This window comes from Myotis daubentonii, chromosome 2, assembly GCF_963259705.1.
Source record: "Myotis daubentonii chromosome 2, mMyoDau2.1, whole genome shotgun sequence".
Lineage (NCBI taxonomy): Eukaryota > Metazoa > Chordata > Mammalia > Chiroptera > Vespertilionidae > Myotis > Myotis daubentonii.
In genome coordinates, this window is record NC_081841.1 from 102,959,654 (window position 1) to 102,977,914 (window position 18,261).

General features: G+C 39.5%; 1 protein-coding gene across 6 annotated transcripts in view; it reads left to right on the forward strand.

Annotated features, from left to right (window-relative positions):
* PAN3 (poly(A) specific ribonuclease subunit PAN3) overlaps positions 1 to 18,261 on the forward strand; it is a 161,808-nt gene that overhangs the window by 18,368 nt on the left and 125,179 nt on the right. For all 6 annotated transcript variants that reach the window (XR_009451290.1, XM_059684050.1, XM_059684046.1 and 3 more), the window contains exons 2-4: positions 2,155 to 2,276; positions 3,759 to 3,825; positions 5,699 to 5,769. Coding sequence is in view for 5 of the 6 variants with exons in the window: in XM_059684050.1 (XP_059540033.1) it covers positions 2,155 to 2,276; positions 3,759 to 3,825; positions 5,699 to 5,769 (260 nt within the window). In the remaining variant the exon portion in view is untranslated. The remainder of the gene's footprint in view (positions 1 to 2,154; positions 2,277 to 3,758; positions 3,826 to 5,698; positions 5,770 to 18,261) is intronic.

Consider the following 18,261-nt stretch of genomic DNA (forward strand, 5'->3'; position numbering starts at 1 on the left):
AAGGTCCATCCATGTTGTCACAAATTACAGGATTGCCTTCTTTTTTATGACTGAATAATATTCCATCGTGTGTGTGCGTGCGTGCATGTGTGTGTGTGTGTGTGTGTGTGTGTGTGTGTGTGTGAGAGAGAGAGAGAGAGAGAGAGAGAGAGAGAATGAGAGAGAATGAGAGAGATTTTCTTTGTTCATCTCTCTGTAAATACTTAGGTTGTTTCCATGTGTTGACTATTATGAATAATGCTGCTGTGAACATAGAGGTGCAGATACCTCTTTTTGAGAGAGTGATTTTATTTCCTTTGGATATATAGCCAGAATTAAAATTGCTGGATCATGTGATAGTTTGATATTTAGTTTTTTAAAAATATATTTTTATTGATTTGAGAGAGAGAGAGAGAGGGAAATACTTCAATGATGAGAGAGAACATCGATTGGCTGCCTTCTGCACACTCACTACTGGAGATTGAGTCTGCAAACTTGGCATGTACCCTGACCGGGAATTGAATTGTGACTTCCTGTTTAATTTGTTGATGCTCAACCACTGACCCAAACTGGCTGGGCTATATTTAATTTTTTGAGGGACCTCCATACCCTTTTCCATAGTAGCTGCACCAATTTACATGCCCACAGCTCTGTGTCTTAGTTTGTGTTGCTCTAACAAAATACCACAGACTGGGTGGCTTATAAACAACAGAAATTTTATTTCTTACAGTTCTGGAAGCTGGCAAGTCCAATATCACAGCACTGGCAGATTATGTGTGGTGGTTGGTGAGGACCCACTTCCTGATTCATAGATGGGCACCTTCTTGTTGTGTTCTTACATGGTGGAAGGGTCTAGGACTCTCTGTAGGTTCTCTTTTATAAGAACACTAATCTCATGCATGAGGGCTCCCCTCTCATGACCTAGGCACCTCCTAAAGGTCCCACATCCTAATACCATCATCTTCAGGGTTTAGGATTTCAATATATGATTTTGAGGATATACCAAAATTCAGATTATAGCACCCTACATCCAACTATCAGGATTTCTTTAGCCTACTTTTTAAAAATTGTTGTTAGCCTTAATCGGTTTGGCTCAGTGGATGGAGCATCGGCCTGTGAACTCAAGGGTCCCAGGTTCGATTCTGGTCAAGGGCATGTACCTTGGTTGCGGGCACATACCCAGTAGGGAGTGTGCAAGAGGCAGCTGATCGATGTTTCTCTCTCATCGATGTTTCTAGCTCTCTATCCCTCTCCTTTCCTCTCTGTAAAAAATCAATAAAATATATTTAAAAAATAAATAAATAAAAATTGTTGTTAATCCTCACCTGAGGATAATTTTCCATTGATTTTTAGAGAGAGTGGAAGGGAGGGGGATAGACAGAGAGAAATATCAATGTGAGGGAGACCCATCGATTGGAATCGGACCTGGGACTCTTGAGTCTGTGATGGAACCAGCTAGGGTTAGACTACTTCTTGTTGGGAGTGGGAGTGGTTTCAGTGGTTCTTAGAGGTTCTGCACAGAGAGGGCAATTCTCTTTGCACTTCAGCTGTTATGAAGTGTAAGGGTTTGTACTTAACTAGAAGCTTAAAAATAGCAGCATTCCAAGTACTTACCAAGAACTAATATCTAAAACATATTGTCCATGACTTTGTATATAAATGGATTGTTCTACTTAAAATCATTCTGTATTATCCTGTCCTAAAATCCACAGACAGGGCGTCATTCCTGAACTCTATTCCATTTCTACTTCTGTAAAATTGTTTTTACTGAACTATGAATTAATGTGAGTCTGCTGATTTTTCCCCCATAATATATTTGAGAAACAGTCCTGAGGAAATTGCAGTGGTTTATAGTTTCTGCTGGCCTCTTGCAAAGTTAAAGAAATAAACTTGAAACCCAAGTCTGATTTGTTTCTTCATGTTGTGCTTGGTAGCTTTTAGGTGACTGATACAAAATAAATTACTATCTCTGTAGGAAAACAACAGTCAACTTGAGCATTGTTTAACAAATGTTTAGAGCTGAGCCAATTTTTTTTGGTCCTGTCTTTTGTTATGAATAGGTAAATAAAAATAAGTGTGGCAGATTGATACTTCAAAAGTTATGTAGGAACACAGAAACCACGTCAGTGCTTGTGCTTTTAAATAATCAAATACTTGATTTTTTTTCTCTTTCAGTTCCTGGAATAGATGGAGGTGCTTTAACTGATACCAGTCTCACAGATTCCTATTTCAGCACCAGCTTTATAGGAGTCAATGGATTTGGAAGCCCTGTAGAAACAAAGTATCCCTTGCTGCAGGTATCATTAGTATGAGTTTAAACAATGAAGTTTATTCTGAGGGTGGAAAGCATCTAGAGCAGTGGTTCCCAACCTTTTTTTGGCCATGCCCCACCTAAGCATAAAATCCTGGGGTGTCCCCTCCTGCCATGACATATAATTCTTATTATTCAAAAAGTGAACTCCTATTCATGTGGAGGAAGCTAAAAGGCCATTAACTTGGTCTAAACAAGCTTCCAATGAACATGGCATCCATGAAAGAGAAAAATACAAGAACGAAAGGACAGTTGAAGTACTGAGGAAGAAATCACTAAGAAATTGTTAAAAAAAATGTGAAGTGGCCCTAACCGGTTTGGCTCAGTGGATAGAGTGTCGGCCTGCGGACTCAAGGGTCCCAGGTTTGATTCCGGTCAAGGGCATGTACCGTGGTTGCCGGCACATCCCCAGTAGGGAGTGTGCAGGACGCAGCTGATCGATGTTTCTCTCTCATCGATGTTTCTAACTCTCTATCCCTCTCCCTTCCTCTCTGTAAAAAAATCAATAAAATATATTTTAAAAAAATGTAAAGTGATATGAAAAAATAGCAAATAAAGTTTAAAACATAATAGAGAACTGAAATGCATAAATATATTATATTTATATACTGTGTACGACGAGGCCCTTAGAACCATAAGAAATTTAAAAAAATTCACTGTAATTCATTCTTGGATTGTCCCCCTTAAAAATCAAATTGCACCCGTATGACATGTGTCCCATGTGGGAACCACTGATCTAAAGTCTTCATTTATTCCTAAATTTATTTATCAGGAGGGTGGGGTTTAAGATAATGAAGTAGTTGGGATATAGTTAAGGCATCTTATCTCCTAGTAGGTTTGGAGTCAGAGTGAACTTTCAAGGGTGGGGTTAGGGTTGGGACAATCATGGAGTATTTAGAAATAGATAGGAAGAAACTAGTTTCACTCCTCCGTGTGTTTTGTGGTTGTGGAATGAAGGCCTTTCATGATGGAGAGACACACCATAGAGATTATGGAGTGTGTTGAGAAACCATGAAACATATTTAGAGAACAGTGAATAGCCTAATTTTATAGAGTCTCTAAGGTAAACAAAGGATAATATGCATTTGGAGAAGATATTAGAGAGCATTTCTTGACTTTATATGTAGCCACTTTACATCTTGAATGGATATTGGAATTTAAATTTTATGGACAAGGAAATTTAGTAGTTATATGTGTCTTGCCCAGGCTGACAGATTAATAGAAGTGCATTCAAAATAGGTCTCCAGCTTTGGTTTTAAACACCTGACTAGTGAGTAAAATTTTCATTTGATGTGTTATGCAGAGTGCTTCGAAGTTTTTGCATAGATTATTGTAATCTAAGCAGCAGTGATTAGAGTATTAGTAATGTGAAAGATGGATAGGAGGGGAAGAAGCAAAGAAAGTTAGTCTGAATTGGTTGAATATTCTTAATTCTAGTGCTATTATGTACCTATGTTTTCTTTTTCAGAGAATGACTAATAGTAGCAGCTCCCCAAGCCTTCTAAATGACAGTGCCAAGCCATATGCAGGCCATGGTAAGGCTTGGTTCCTTTTCCTCTCTTAAATGTATGTTTCTGACTCTAAAAACAATATGTCCATTGTAGAAATTTTGAAAGTTATGGACAGGTATAAGGAAGAAAGTAAAAAAATGATCTATTACTTCATATTCAGGAACTATTAAAATTTGTATTACTCATATATACATAATACACAGCAGTACTTAAGTATATACATTGTAATACTTAATTTCAAGATCACATTAAATATATTTTAATGAATATTTCTTGATCATTATAAACTGAATTCTGTTATTTCTCTTTATAATTTTCTGAACTGTTTTTATTCTTTTAAAAAACAATTAATTATACTCCAATATTTGATTATGTGAATCTGTGTTCATATTTTGAGTTGCTTGCTTTGGGAACATTCTTAGATATAGAATTACTGTTTCAAAGATTATGGACATTTTTAAGGCTTTTGATATAGAAGTTCCAGATATCTTTCTGTATCCTTTTTAAAAAATAAATATTCAAGGATTTTTTGCGTGGGAGGCGTTGTTAATCTTCATTGGAGGATTTTTTTCCCATTGCTTTTTAGAGAGAGTGGAAGGGAGGGATGAAGAGTGGGGGAGAGAGAGAGAAACATCAGTGTGAGAGAGACACATTAATTGGCTGCCTCTCACATGCGTCTGGATTGGGGCTGGGATCGAACCTGAGATTCTTTAGTACAACTACGGACCCACACTGGCCAGGCCAAAGGATGATTAAAAAAAAATAGCAACAATTGAGTATTAAGACTGCATCAGTGAAATTTTAACAGTTATTAATAATGGTGACAATAAGAATTTGCATGTGGATTATTTCCTTTTTTTTTTGTTAATCCTTACCAGAGGATATTTTTCCATTGATTTTTAGAGAAAGTGGAAGGGAGTGGGAGAGAGAGAGAGAGAAAAACATTAATGTGAAAGACACATAGATTGGTTGCCTCCCGCACATACCCGGGGGAATGAGCCTGCAACCGAGGTATCTGCCCTTAACTGAAATCGAACCCAGGACCCTTCAGGCCATGGGCTGATGCTCTTTCCCCTGAGCCAAACCTGCTGGGGTATGAGGTTTCTTTAAATGAGAGTATTTACTATTTTTTTTTAGGGTTTTACAGGTAATTTAATGAGAAACTTAAGATTAACTTAAAGCTCAGAAACGAAGATAAATATTTTAATGTATATTATCACACCTTTTCAGAAACATCTGATTTGTTAAGCGAAAAACAATTTAGACTTACACTTTTTATAACTTCTGACCATAGAATAATAGAACTCTGAATCTGTAAAATCTTTGGATTTCATTATTGTGTTTTAAAACTTAATTTACCTTTTTTAGTAAGAATATAAAATATCTGTGATAAACTTAAAAGTGTGGAATATTGTATAGAGTAGATAGTTTATGGCCTTGCCTAAGTGTTAAAACCAAGTGTGATCACTCAGAGGGTGACTACCTCTCTCTCACCCCCTTTTTTATTTTTCTCATGATTTGGTCCCTAAATAAACATTTACTACAGGTAGACTTCCTTCATAAACATATTCCTAATAACATGGTTAAAAGTCATCTTTTTTGTTTTCTGTCTGATTTTTCTTTTAGTTTTAAGCAAATAGAAGCATCTTAATCTGCTTAGTTTCTTGAATAAATGTGTACTGAGTATTGGCAGAATGCCAATTTGTATTCTCCAATTTGTGTTTCATTCACTCAGAAAATATTTGAATATTCACTGTATTTGAGGCATTGCGTTTAACTGTTAGTGTAGTATGTGATTTTCATTACTTTTGTAAGCATTGCCAAGTTAAACATTTATTATTAGTCTTGTGGGTTACTGGAGTTATTTGTGTGGAAACTTATGTAACTTACCTTCCAGATCCTCTCACTTCACCTGCTTCATCCTTGTTTAATGACTTTGGTGCCCTCAACATCTCTCAGAGAAGAAAGGTAGGTGAAATTGAAACTTATTTGAAGCAAAATGGAATGTAGAGGTGATATTAGTCATTACCTGTATCGTGCAATATTCTTTTAAGTGGGGAGAGGGCTTTTCATGGACTGTAGTATTTTTCTTTCTTTTTGTTTACCCTTTTCTTATATCTCCTGTATGTAGAATTTTATTTCATCTCTGTGCATGAAATAGAAACATTTTATGTAAAGGCTTGAAATGCTTCTTATTTTTGTATGTATTAAGATACTTTAGTATTCTGTTTTTAAGATAACATCTAATTTAATGTAGTTGCTATCAATGTGACTCATTTTAGGTATAGTGATTATGGTGGTTTTTTTTTTCCTTTTATTAAATTTGTGGGGTGACATTGGTTAATATCATATAGGTTTTAGGTGTGAGTTTCTGTGTTACAAGATCTGTATATTGCACTGTGTGCTCATCACTCAAAGTCAGATCTTCTTCGGTCACCATATTTGATCATGTTTTAACTTTATTTTCTGACTGCTTTGTCTAACTTTCAAAGATTTCTACCCTAATTTAAACTCCTCCTTACAAGGCAAATTTAAAATCCCTAACTTTTCATAATTGGCCCAACTGTTTAAAAACAGTTTAAAATCTCTTAAAAACATGGTTGTAAAACTTGGTGGAAATTACTATAAAGTTATAACTAATTCATTTTCCTAAGTAATGAAAGAAAGACCCAGAAGAAGAGAATACTGATTTTAGAAAACTGATATAAGCTTAAAATGCTTATAGGAAGTATCTGATCAGAGGGTGGTATAAAATGAAATTCAAGAAGATTAGATATTAACAAGATAAAAAATTTATGAGGTCAGGTGTGAATTATGTCAGTTCTTCATGTATTTAGTATTCATTTTGAAACAGTTGAGAACAAGGAGGTAATTAATTACAAAATGCTTTTAAGCATCTGTAATTAATAGACTAAAATGTATGAGTTTGATTTTATAGACTTCCTTATAGTTTTTCACCGGGAACACATTTACTCTTGCATATGGTGTAAGTGTAATAGAGTTGGATACAAGCAGGCTCATTGGCAGTAATAAGAAGTGACAACAGACAAAGCCAGTCAATATGGAAGGAAACAGTAAAATGCTGAAAAGCAGAAACAACCTAGAAATCAAATTATCTGGACCTATTTAGTGTAGGGGAAACTAAAGTGGTCTTAGGGGTCCCTTTAATGGCCTTTTCACATCCTTTTTTTTTTTTTTAAAATATATTTATTGATTGATTTCAGAGAGGAAGGTAGAGGGAGAGAGAAACATCAATGATGAGAGAGAATCACCGATCAGCCGCCTCCTGCACGCCCCCCACTGAGGATCGTGCCCGCAACCTGGGCATGTGCCCTTGATCAGAACTGAACCCCAGACCTTTCAATCCGCAGGCTGACACTCTATCCACTGAGCCAATCCGGCTAGGGCCTTTTCACATCCTTGAATTAATAATTGGTTAACTGTGATAAGTAGTGTTTCTGATGTATGAATAGAAGGTTAAAGTAGAATGGCAAATAAATACAAGATTTCTAATATGAGGGTTTGGTGCACTACACATTATAGTAGAAATATATAATTTAGAGGTAGTTATGTTTTTTTTGAGAAAATAGTAAAAATTCCTGGATACTCAAAAAAGGAAGATATAGTTAGTGTGCATCCTTTTAAAATTTACTTTACTAAGGAAAATAATAACATTACCATGAATATGACCTCAATATTTGGAGCGATACTAGAATATATCTTAATGGAAACAGATTAATATAGCTGCGATTTTTGAGGTCCTGGATCTCTAGCTTTGTGACATTGGGCTAATTTTCTAGAATATAATCTTCACAACTGTGAAGTGATGAGCATGGCCTGGATAATTGCTTTCTTTCATCTCTAAAATTCAGTGTCCAAACTGAAAGGACCTATGTGTCAGTTTCTACTTAGAAATTTTATAGTTCACAGAGTATATCTTAGAAGGACCATATTTTCTTGCCATTTACATTTAAAATAATATGTAGGGACATAGACTTTTTTCAGTAGTGGGCTATATATACTTAGTAATCTGAGAGTGCAGGTTGCATATATTTTGAAATTAATGGTTGAGTTTAGAAGGCTTAAAATCTCTATATTAGAAATACTCTTGGCATAAGGTATTGCATGGCACACACTGAATTGAAGGCATATGGAGACTGTCTATTTTGTTATAGTAATTCATCATATATATTTAATGATGTAATTTTAGTGGAAGCAATTCAAATTTGTGTAAATATTTAATTATAATTCCATGTTGATCTAAGCAGGCTATCATGATTGCTTAGTGACATTTTTATTTCATAATGGTATCGGAAAACAGGTATTTAGGCCATACTTACTAATATTTCATAGCTAGTTAGGTAAATTATTTTCTGAAAGTCTCAGTTGGGTGAGTCCCTAGTGTTGCTTTTTCTTTGCCTGTCAGAATGTGAATTATTGGGATCTGATTAGTTAAGTATTTTTACTGTAGGCAGTCTTATATGTGCTATGTGGAGAATTTAAGGATGGATTGATATTTTTCCTGTTTGATAATACAGCAATATCCAGTTATGTGATATTTTTTTCTAGCAATTCATCTTTATTTTATCAAAGTATTGGATCATGATATATAGGAAAATTTTAAAAATATGATATTTCACAATGTATTGGAAGCAGTAATTTTTTTCTTTATTTTTCGCATTAGGTATACATACTTTTATAGATAGAACAAATGACGATTATTTAAAAACTAGAGGCCCAGTGCACGAAATTTGTGCACTGGGGCAGTGTGTGTGTGTGTGTGTGTGTGTGTGTGTGTGTGTGTGTGTCCCTCAGCCCAGCCTGCACCCTCTACAATCTGGAACCCCTCGAGGGACGTCCGACTGCCCGTTTAGGCCCGATCCCAGTCACTCGCCTGCCTGCCTGCCTGCCTGATTGCCCCTAACTGCTTCTGCCTGCCAGCATGATCACCCCCTATCCACTCACCTGCCAGCCTGATCAATGCCTAACTGCTCCCCTGCCGGCCTGATTGCCCCTAACTGCCCTCCCCTGCAGGCCTGATCACTCCTAACTGTCCTCCCCTGCAGGTCTAGTTGCCCCCAACTGCCCGCCCCTGCAGGCCTGGTCACCCCTAACTTCCCTCCCTTGCCAGCTGGTCACCCCTAACCGCCCTTCCCTGCTGGCCCGGTCACCCCTAACTGCCCTTCCTTGCCAGTCTGGTCGCCCCTAACTGTCCTCCCCTGCAGGCCTAGTTGCCCCCAGCTGCCCACCCCTGTAGGCCTGGTCATCCCTAACTTCCCTCCCTTGCCAGCTGGTCACCCCTAACCACCCACCCCTGCTGGCCCGGTCACCCCTAACTGCCCTCCCTTGCCAGCCTGGTCGCCCCTAACTGTCCTCCCCTGCAGGCTTAGTCATCTCCAATTGCCCGCCCCTGCAGGCCTGGTCACCCCTAACTTTCCTCCCTTGCCAGCCTGGTTGCCCCTAACCGCCCTCCCCTGCTGGCCTAATTGCCTGTAACTGCCCTCCCCTGCAGGCTTGGTTGCCCCTAACTGTCCTCTCCTGCAGGCCTGGTCGCCCCCAACTGCCCTCCCCTGCTGGCCTGGTCACCCCTAACTGCCCTTCCTTGCCAGCCTGGTCGCCCCTAACTGCCCTCCCCCATTGGCCTGGTTTCCCTCAACTGCCCTCCCCTGCAGGCCTGGTCGCCCCCAACTGACCTCCCTTGCAGGCCTGGTTGCCCCTAACCGCCCTGCCCTGCTGGCCCAATTGCCCGTAACTGCCCTCCCCTGCAGGCTTGGTTGCCCCTAATTGCCCTCTCCTGCAGGCTTAGTCATCTCCAATTACCCGCCCCTGCAGGCCTGGTCACCCCTAACTTCCCTCCCTTGCCAGCCTGGTTGCCCCTAACCGCCCTCCCCTGCTGCCCAATTGCCTGTAACTGCCCTCCCCTGCTGTCCTGGTCACCCCCAACTGCCCTCCCCTGCAGGCCTGCTCCCTCCCAACTGCCCTCCCCTGCAGGCCTGGTTGCCTCCAACTGCCCTTCCCTGCAGGCCTGGGTTCCCCCCAGCTGTCCTCCCCTGCAGGCCTGGTCGCCCCTAACTGCCCTCCCTTGCAGGCCTGGTCCCTCCCCTGCTGGCTGTCTTGTGTCCACATGGGGGCAGCCATCTTGTGTGTTGGAGTGATGGTCAATTTGTATATTATATAGCATGTGTATAATTATAGTTGGCCAAGGGTGGTAGCAGAAAAATTGAATTATGGCTATAAACTTGATGGGGAGTTAAGGTTTAACACACTGGAGATGAAGTTTTGTTAAAAATGGGAGTTAATATATAGAGTGTCCCAAAAATGTATACATACTGTTTGAATAATTATAAAGACAGTGTTATTGAAATACATTTCATTTTCAAAATTGAGCTATCAGCTGTTAAAATTGTATATACAGTTTTTTGGATACATCCTGTATTAGAGCAATACATGTGGAGACCTTAATAGTGAGACAGATAAGGTCTCTTTCTCTTATCTGTCTCAGAGAAACAGAAAGAAAAACATCAGTTTGTTGTTTTACTTCTTTATGCATTCATTGGTTGATTCTTGTATTTGCCCTGACTGGGGATCAAACCCCACAACCTTGGCATTTTATCAGGATGATGCTCTAACCAACTCAGCTACTCAGCCAAGGCCTACACATATTCTTACTGCAGCTATATCACTCTTCATTTCTTCTTGGTTCTTACCTAGGTTATTGATTTTTTCATCCATTTCTTTTTGATTCTTACATAAGTTGTTGATTTTTTCATCTGTTTCTTCTTGCTTCTTGCATAAGTTGTTGATTTTTTCCTCCATCCGGTTTATGCACTGTAGGACCCTTAATCTGAATTCTTTTTCTGTCATGTTGCATGCCTCTGTATCACTTAGCTGCTTTTCTGGCGAGTCCTCCTTTTCTTTCCTTTGAGGGTTTCTTTGTCTACCCATGTTTGATCTCACCGACATATCTAGATGTTGAGTCGTTCAGTGGCTGCTCCCTGGGTGGCAGTGGCTCCTCGGGCTGCGGTTGCTCCTCGGGTGGTTGCGGTAGCAGCTGCTCCTCAGTTGGCAGCAGCTCCTCTGATGGGTGCTGTTCACAGCTGTGGTGGCTCTTCTGGCTGGTGGGGGGAGCTTCACACACAGCTGCTGTTCCTCAGAGGGTGTGGTGATCAGGAGGCTGCTGTTGCTTGGATCTGCTGCGTTGATTTAAAGGCACAAAATACAACACAACAAGGCACCATGTACCAGGCACTGAACACAAATGTATTCACGATATTAATAACCCCAAATAAAGGTGACCACCCGAGCAAAGAGAATTAGGGGATAAGGAAGAAAGAAGAGAAAAAGATAAAAGAGAAAAAAGAGAGAAAAAAAAAAGGAGTGCAAAAATGAAATTGGGAAAAGGGAGGAAAAATAAAGTAAGAGAGAAAAGAGAGAATGAAGTAGAAGAGGGGAAGAGACTATTTATATGAGGAGAAAACTCCGATAGAACCGCCACTAATCCCACCAAATTCCAGCAACAGATCCCTGGAGATGAATGCAAACTACAAACAACCAATAATATCAAGCAAGGCAAGAGAAAACAGAAGCACAAAAATAACTGGGGGGAGGGAGGGGGGGGACGAACAGAAAAATAAGAATAAAAAGCAAAACAACCTCACAAACAATCGTAAAAAAACCCAGTATACTCAAAAATCAAGCAAACAACAACAAAACAATAGAGAAAAGGAAAAAAAAATTTTGGATAGTTAAGAAAGATAAGGGAGAGGTGTATAAGGATTAGAGCAGGGGATTGGAAATAGGATATATAAGTAGGGTGAAATTTTGACAGGGGCTAAAAAGAAGGGAAAGGGAAAATCTAAAGCAGGAATAGGGTAAGAGAAACAAGATAACAAAAGGGGAAAAGTGAGGAAGAGGGTTTTAGCATAAAGGTAAAATTGAGGTAGAGAAAAATGATGCAAAAGGAACGATGAAAATAGAATGTAGAACACTAATCCCAAAATAAAATAAAGAGAAAATAAAATGACACTTTAAAAAATGGTAAAATGGTAGCAGTAATAATCCTGTTTAAAAATAAAAATGTAATTAAAAGGGTAAAATCAGCTGATGAAAAAAGAAAAAAAAAATTGGTTTCTTAATTAAAAGGTGGAAAAAGAATAAAAAAAAAAAAATGTGCAGTAGCGAAGGTCCTTCGGTTCTTCTACTCTTCAGTCTGGCACGCCTTAGTCCTGCCAGGTATTGAGGAGAGTGTTGAATTTCCCTGCGATACACTGTTCCTCCGTGTTGTAAACCACAGTCCTGATTTTAAAGCAGGCCATATTTGTTTCCCAGACTGCCTTAGTTTGTGTTTACATAAGAATCAGTTTGTGGCCCAGCCTCTGGGTGGCAGTGTTTCTGGATTGACCTCCGAGGCTATATGGCCTCTCTATCCAGTTGTTAGGGTTTATTTTCTCAGTTGCACTTAAAACTGGTTTGGGGAAGTCCAATGCCCAGAGCTGGTTTTTTAATTGTTACCCCACTCTGTTTCCCAGGTTCCACAAAAACAACTTTCCCCTGCAGTTTCTGCGAGTGTCCCCAACTGGGCAATCCCATGCACTGGGTTAATAATCAAACGCAAAGATTTAAGGGGAAGAGGAAAAAACAAGAGCCTTTGGAGTTGCGCAAATTTGCAACCCTGCACCTTCCAGTACATGCAGTCTCTTCCGCGCGTCCTCTTTCTCCTTATATTAAGTAGCCTGCACACTGGCAAAATCTGAGGTTGCCTTTTTGCATCCAGTCCAGCTGTGGGCTAATTTTAAGCATTCCCTTCTGCCAGCAGCCCTGTGGGAGCTCTTCTACACTCGCTGATCACGTTGGCCCCAAAGGCCGCGGTCTTTGTGAGGTGCAGACCTCCCCGTGCACACTCCTCTCCCCAACCTGAATTGCAAACTGTTCCTTCAGGTGAGATCTGACCTTTCCATGAGAAGCAGGGCTCCACGTAGTCGCGCTGGCCCAGATCCAGTGTTTCCTGGTTAGCAGCTGATCTCTGGATGCCGGGTCTTTGGATGTATATACGTTTCCAATAACAGCCACTCAAGATGGCGGGGTCTCCGCGGCTGAGCCGGTACTCCGGGAGAGATTTCAGCCGCAGTCTCCAGCCGTCCTCTTTCTCTGGGATTCCTCCACCTTTCCCGGCTGCAAACTGTCTTTCAGCTGAATATCCTCTGCTAATTCGGGCTGTATGTTACCTGCTTCAGCTGCTCACCCTAACAGCTCCGAGACAAGGCACAGGACACGTCCATCTATACCTCTGCCATTTTCCCTCTCCTATTTTTGGACCTACACATATTCTTAACTGAAGTCATTCAGCATGACAGTTTGCTAACTGTTCTTGCTAAGCTCTGAGTTTTTATGCAGGGCAACCCCAGATAATTGAGACAAATCCTAGGCAAAGTTTCAAAATTAATGTCTGGCATTCTTGGTTTCTCCTTTTATATCTTTCTTGGCCCTTTTCTGCTCTCTTCTTCAGTCATCTAGTCATTATTCTATTCTTCTTCTCCTCTCCACCCTTTTAAGTAAAATAGGCTCAGGTGCCTGCCATTTACTTTCCTTGTTTTAGTTGTGCTTTAGGACGCTATTTCTACCAATAGGCAGCTTTACCAAGTCATTTGCATTTTATTTCTAATAGTGGGATAACAGATTTTCACTTTTGTAAATTTTTAAGGTTTCCATAACAAGCTAAATTCTTTGGGATTAGGGGACAAACATTTCTGAAGTATCATGTTCATTTTTTCTGTACTTGATTTTAAAGCTCTTTGTTAGGATAAGGGAAGGGGAGTCAAAAGGAGCTGACTTATCTCATGGTGTCTTATTTGAGAAGCACCCTTTTCCCAGGATCTGGCTCATAGTAGAGCTTAAAAATATGTTTGTGTGAATATGTATATCCTGTTCTGCTATATTTGATATAATTTATATTAGTTTTTACTTAGTAGCATCCTCTTTTTTCATTCTCTCATCCTATATGTGATTTGTGTATTAACTCCACAAATTAAAAGATCTTTTCATTTACAGCTATTTACCTATCTGTTTATCTTTAACTGTGACAGTCTGTTTTTCTATTTAGAACTACTTTTTGTAGATCTATTCACCCACCCATCCCATCCTATTATTGTCTTTATTTAAATAATTAAAATGTAAGACACTTAATATAATTTCATGAAAGGCCATAGTTAATAATAATGAATGGCCTTGATCGGTTTAGCTCAGTGGATAGAGTGTTGGCCTGGGGACTGAAGGGTCCCGGGTTCGATTCCGGTTAAGGGCATGTACCTTGGTTGCAGGCGCATCCCTAGTAGGGGGTATTCAGTAAGCAGCTAATCCATGTTTCTCTCCATCGATGTTTCTGACTCTCCCTCTCCCTTCCTCTCTGTAAAAAAATCAATAAAATATACTTAAAAAAAATAATGAACGACAAGACAAAATACAACATAATCTTTGAGGTTGACTTGTTTTGTTTTTTTATTTTTGAAGTTTTTTACCCCTGGAAATTAATTTATTTGATTTAAAAAATTTAAATGATTTGAATTAGTTTGGGGTCTATTTTACCCAGTGAGTTTACATTGATCACTGATGACTAATGGAATTATAATTTTATATTTACTTTTTATCATTACAAATACTATAAAATATCAAGATATTTATTTAATTGAGGGAAGACCATTGTGAGCCAGAAGAGATTGTGAAAGAAATGCAAGTTTACTTTCAAAGAAATATATAGTAAATTATAGGTCAGAGGTTCCTAATACTAGTGGACCTTCAGGAATGGCAGGAAGTAGGTTGACGAGTTGTTACTGCAAAAGGTAATGAATTAATATATTTATTGAGCATTATCTGAAGGGAGATAATATTTCATACATGGGTACTACTATTTTCTAAGTATGTGAAGATGTTATGATTAATAAAATGCAAATTATTTTAAAGTGTTATCCATAGCAACTTTAAGTCATCATTCATTGTTTCAGAGTACAAATAGTGAAAGCACAGTTAACTGTATTTTTGCTGTTCAAAGGATTTCTCAAAATTCAGGACATTGGAAACTTTGTCATCAGATAACAATTTGATTTTTCTCATCCTATATAATAAAAGGCTAATATGCAAATCAACTGACTGGAGGAACAACTGGTCGCTATGATGCGCACTGACCACTAAGGGGCAGACGCTCAATGCAGGGCCTGCTTCCTGGTGGTCAGTGCGCTCCCACAGGGGGAGCACCACTCAGCAAGAAGCCCTGAGCCGGGCTCATGGCTGGTGAGCGCAGCAGTGGTGGAGGCGGGAGCCTCTCCTACCTCTGCGGCAGTTGGACATCCCCGAGGGCTCCTGGGCTGGGCTGAGGGGACCCCCCCCCCATCCCCAAGTGCACAAATTCGTGCACCAGTGGGGTCCCTTGGCCTGCCCTGTAGGATCAGGCCGAAACCGGCTGTCCAGCATCCTCCAAGGAGTCCCAGATTGTGAGAGGGCTCAGGGGAGCCAGGGAGGGATGTGGGAGATTGGCCAACCGGGGAGGGACTGTGGAAGGGCTCCAGGGCATGTCTGGCCCGTCTTGCTCAGTCCTGATTGGCCGGACCCCAGCAGCAAGCTAACCTACCGGTTGACTGCCCCCTTGTGGTCAGTGCATGTCATAATGAGTGGTTGAGTCGTTTTAGCATATCACACTTCGATTGGTTGACCGGACAACTGGACACTTAGCATATTAGGCTTTTATTATATAGGGTGATTGTATCATACGTAGTAACATATGGTTGATGATCTGAAGCCTTCTGGAGATGAGGCTGTTTTGAAATTTTACCAAAAAAGTTGTGCATTGGAAATTGGTCTGTTACTTGGTAGCTTTAACTACATTTTCTATGTTAGCAGTGGTATTTATAGACTTTACTTTTGCTAGACCGTGAATTTTTAGGGGAAGAGAATAGAGTTTATCATTGTTTTTCTAGGAAGGGCAAAGAACCTTATGCTGAAATGTTGAGTGAATGAATGGATGAATGAATGAAAAAAATATGTGTGTGGAATTAAAACAGTTTTTAAAATTAGCTTTTACTGTTCTTTGACATAGTCTAGTTAGGAATGAGAGTTGACTTCCCTTAGTCTTAAACCATTGGAATGGACTTTTATGGATTAGGGCAAAGATTTTCGAAGAGCCAGGGCTTTGGAGACTATGAGTAGTGAAGGTTCTAAGTATCTTGGTCAGGCTTTAAGGAGTTGGGCTGTTACACTATTGAACACCTATTCCTTTTTATCTGGGAGTAGGGGGTGACTCCAGTTTCTGTTTGCACCACTAGTTGTTCCTTATGCAGGTCTTTTCTTTGACATTCTCTAGAACTTTACTTCTCAGCGTGTGGTCACCAGACCAGTAGCACTAGCAGTCTCGGAAGCTCTTTTGTAAATGTAGAATCTTGGGCTTCACAATTGGCCGACTGAATTAGAACCTTTATTTTAACAAGATCCCTAGACAATTCATATGTTCATTATAGTTTGAGGAGTGCTAATCTAGAATACATAATCAAACTTTCTTATCCTTGAAAACTTTTGTTCAAGCCCTAAGTTATTTTTTAAACATCCAATAAGAAGGGCAACACTATTTTGAGCTATCTTATTTATGCTATTTATTTAGAGTTTGTGAAGAATGAGAAAAGTCACTTTTGTAGTGAATCTTGAGATTTATGTGTATATATATATATATATATATATATATATGAGAGAAAGAGAGTATATATATATATATATATATATGAGAGAAAGAGAGAGAGAGAGAGAGAGAGAGAGAGAGGAAGGAGGAGTAGGAGGAGGAGAAGGAGAAGAGAAGGCCAGTTACAGGCTCTGCTGGATATTTTGCCAGATGAACAAAAAGAGTTTGCGAATTTTGGTGTACAGTATTGACTTACTAGAAGGTGGAAAAGAAAAGCTGGTTATTTACTAATAGGACATAGCAGTTTAGAATGCTTCTCCTCCATAATAACCAGTAGGCTAGACTGGCAAGGCTATGAAGAAGGGAGGATCAACATGGGAACTTAGTAATTTATTTGACCATCAAATTCTCAAGATTGGTCAAGGAAAGGATTGCTGCAAGTTAATAGAAAGGGAACAGGAGTGGTTACTTTTATCGGTTCCGGAGGAAGTGTTTGGATCTTATAGAACTCAGAAAACTTGAGAGGATTAACTTTAGGGGTAAACAAACATTTCCCATCAAATTTTGTTTGCCCTTTTTATTTCCTCATCTTCCATTTGACTTCTCCATTTCCCTCATCCCCAATAGCTGTTTTTAACCTAGCAGATCTATCTTCAGCCACGCCATTTCGATATCCTTAGTTCACCTCCTTTATCAAGACTAGGGTTCTCAAATGGGGACAGTTTTTTTTTTTAAATTAAATATGTTTTTATTGATTTTAGAGAGAGAGGAAGGGAGAGGAAGAGAAAGACATCGATGTGAAAGAGAAACATCGATTAGTTGCCTTCCACACGTACCTGAACCAGGGAATCAAACCCACATCCTGGACATGTGCTCTGACCGGGAATCCAACCTGTGACCGTTTGGTGCATGAGAAGACCCTCAACGAATCTAGCCACACTGGCCAGGGCTCAAATGGGGGCAGTTTGACCCTCTTCTTTAAGGGGACATTGAAGATACTTTTGGTTATCAAAACTGGTGCTGTTGTACTACTGGCGTAGTGGGTAGAGGCCAGGGATGTTGCCAGACATCTTACAATACAGGACCTCTACAACAAAGAATTACCCAAAGTCTACTGCTGAGGTTGGGAAACTCTGACTTGGATTGCTGCCAGAGTGCAGCAGTTTGTCTACCTGCTTCCAGTTTACTTCTCATTCTTAAGTTTTCAAGAGTTCTTCGTTGTCCATGGAATGAAGTCCAAACTCCTTGCCATAGGATATAAAACAGTTCATGTTTGTTTGTTTTTATTGCTTTCAGACCTCTTCCTTTGCTCTTAAGGTTGTCCCTCTACTAATGGTAGACTCAGTACTTACCGTAACAGTTTTCCCTTAACACCACGGTGCCTTTATGCTTCTACCTACACATTTTTCGAAGCTTATAATACAGCTCTGTCTGTCTATCTATCTATCTATCTATCTATCTATCTATCTATCTATCTATCTATCCACATTTAGTATTCCTTCAAAATTGCTCAGGCCTTCACTTTCTCGTTGAAGTCTTTGTTTCTGAACTGTTGGTACCTTGATTATATATGCACTTATTTTATCACAGTGAATATGTTCTGTTTGCATGATTTTGTTACCTAATAGATTATGTCCTCTTTTTGAGGGAAATGTGAGTGCTTTATTCATTATTGTATTCTAAGTACTGAGAACTGTTCCTAATACAAATTAGGCTCTGGAATGATTAGTTGAAAACACATTTTTTTCCCCTCCAAGGCATTAATAATAGTTCAAATAATTTGGAAATTAGTTTAGAAATGA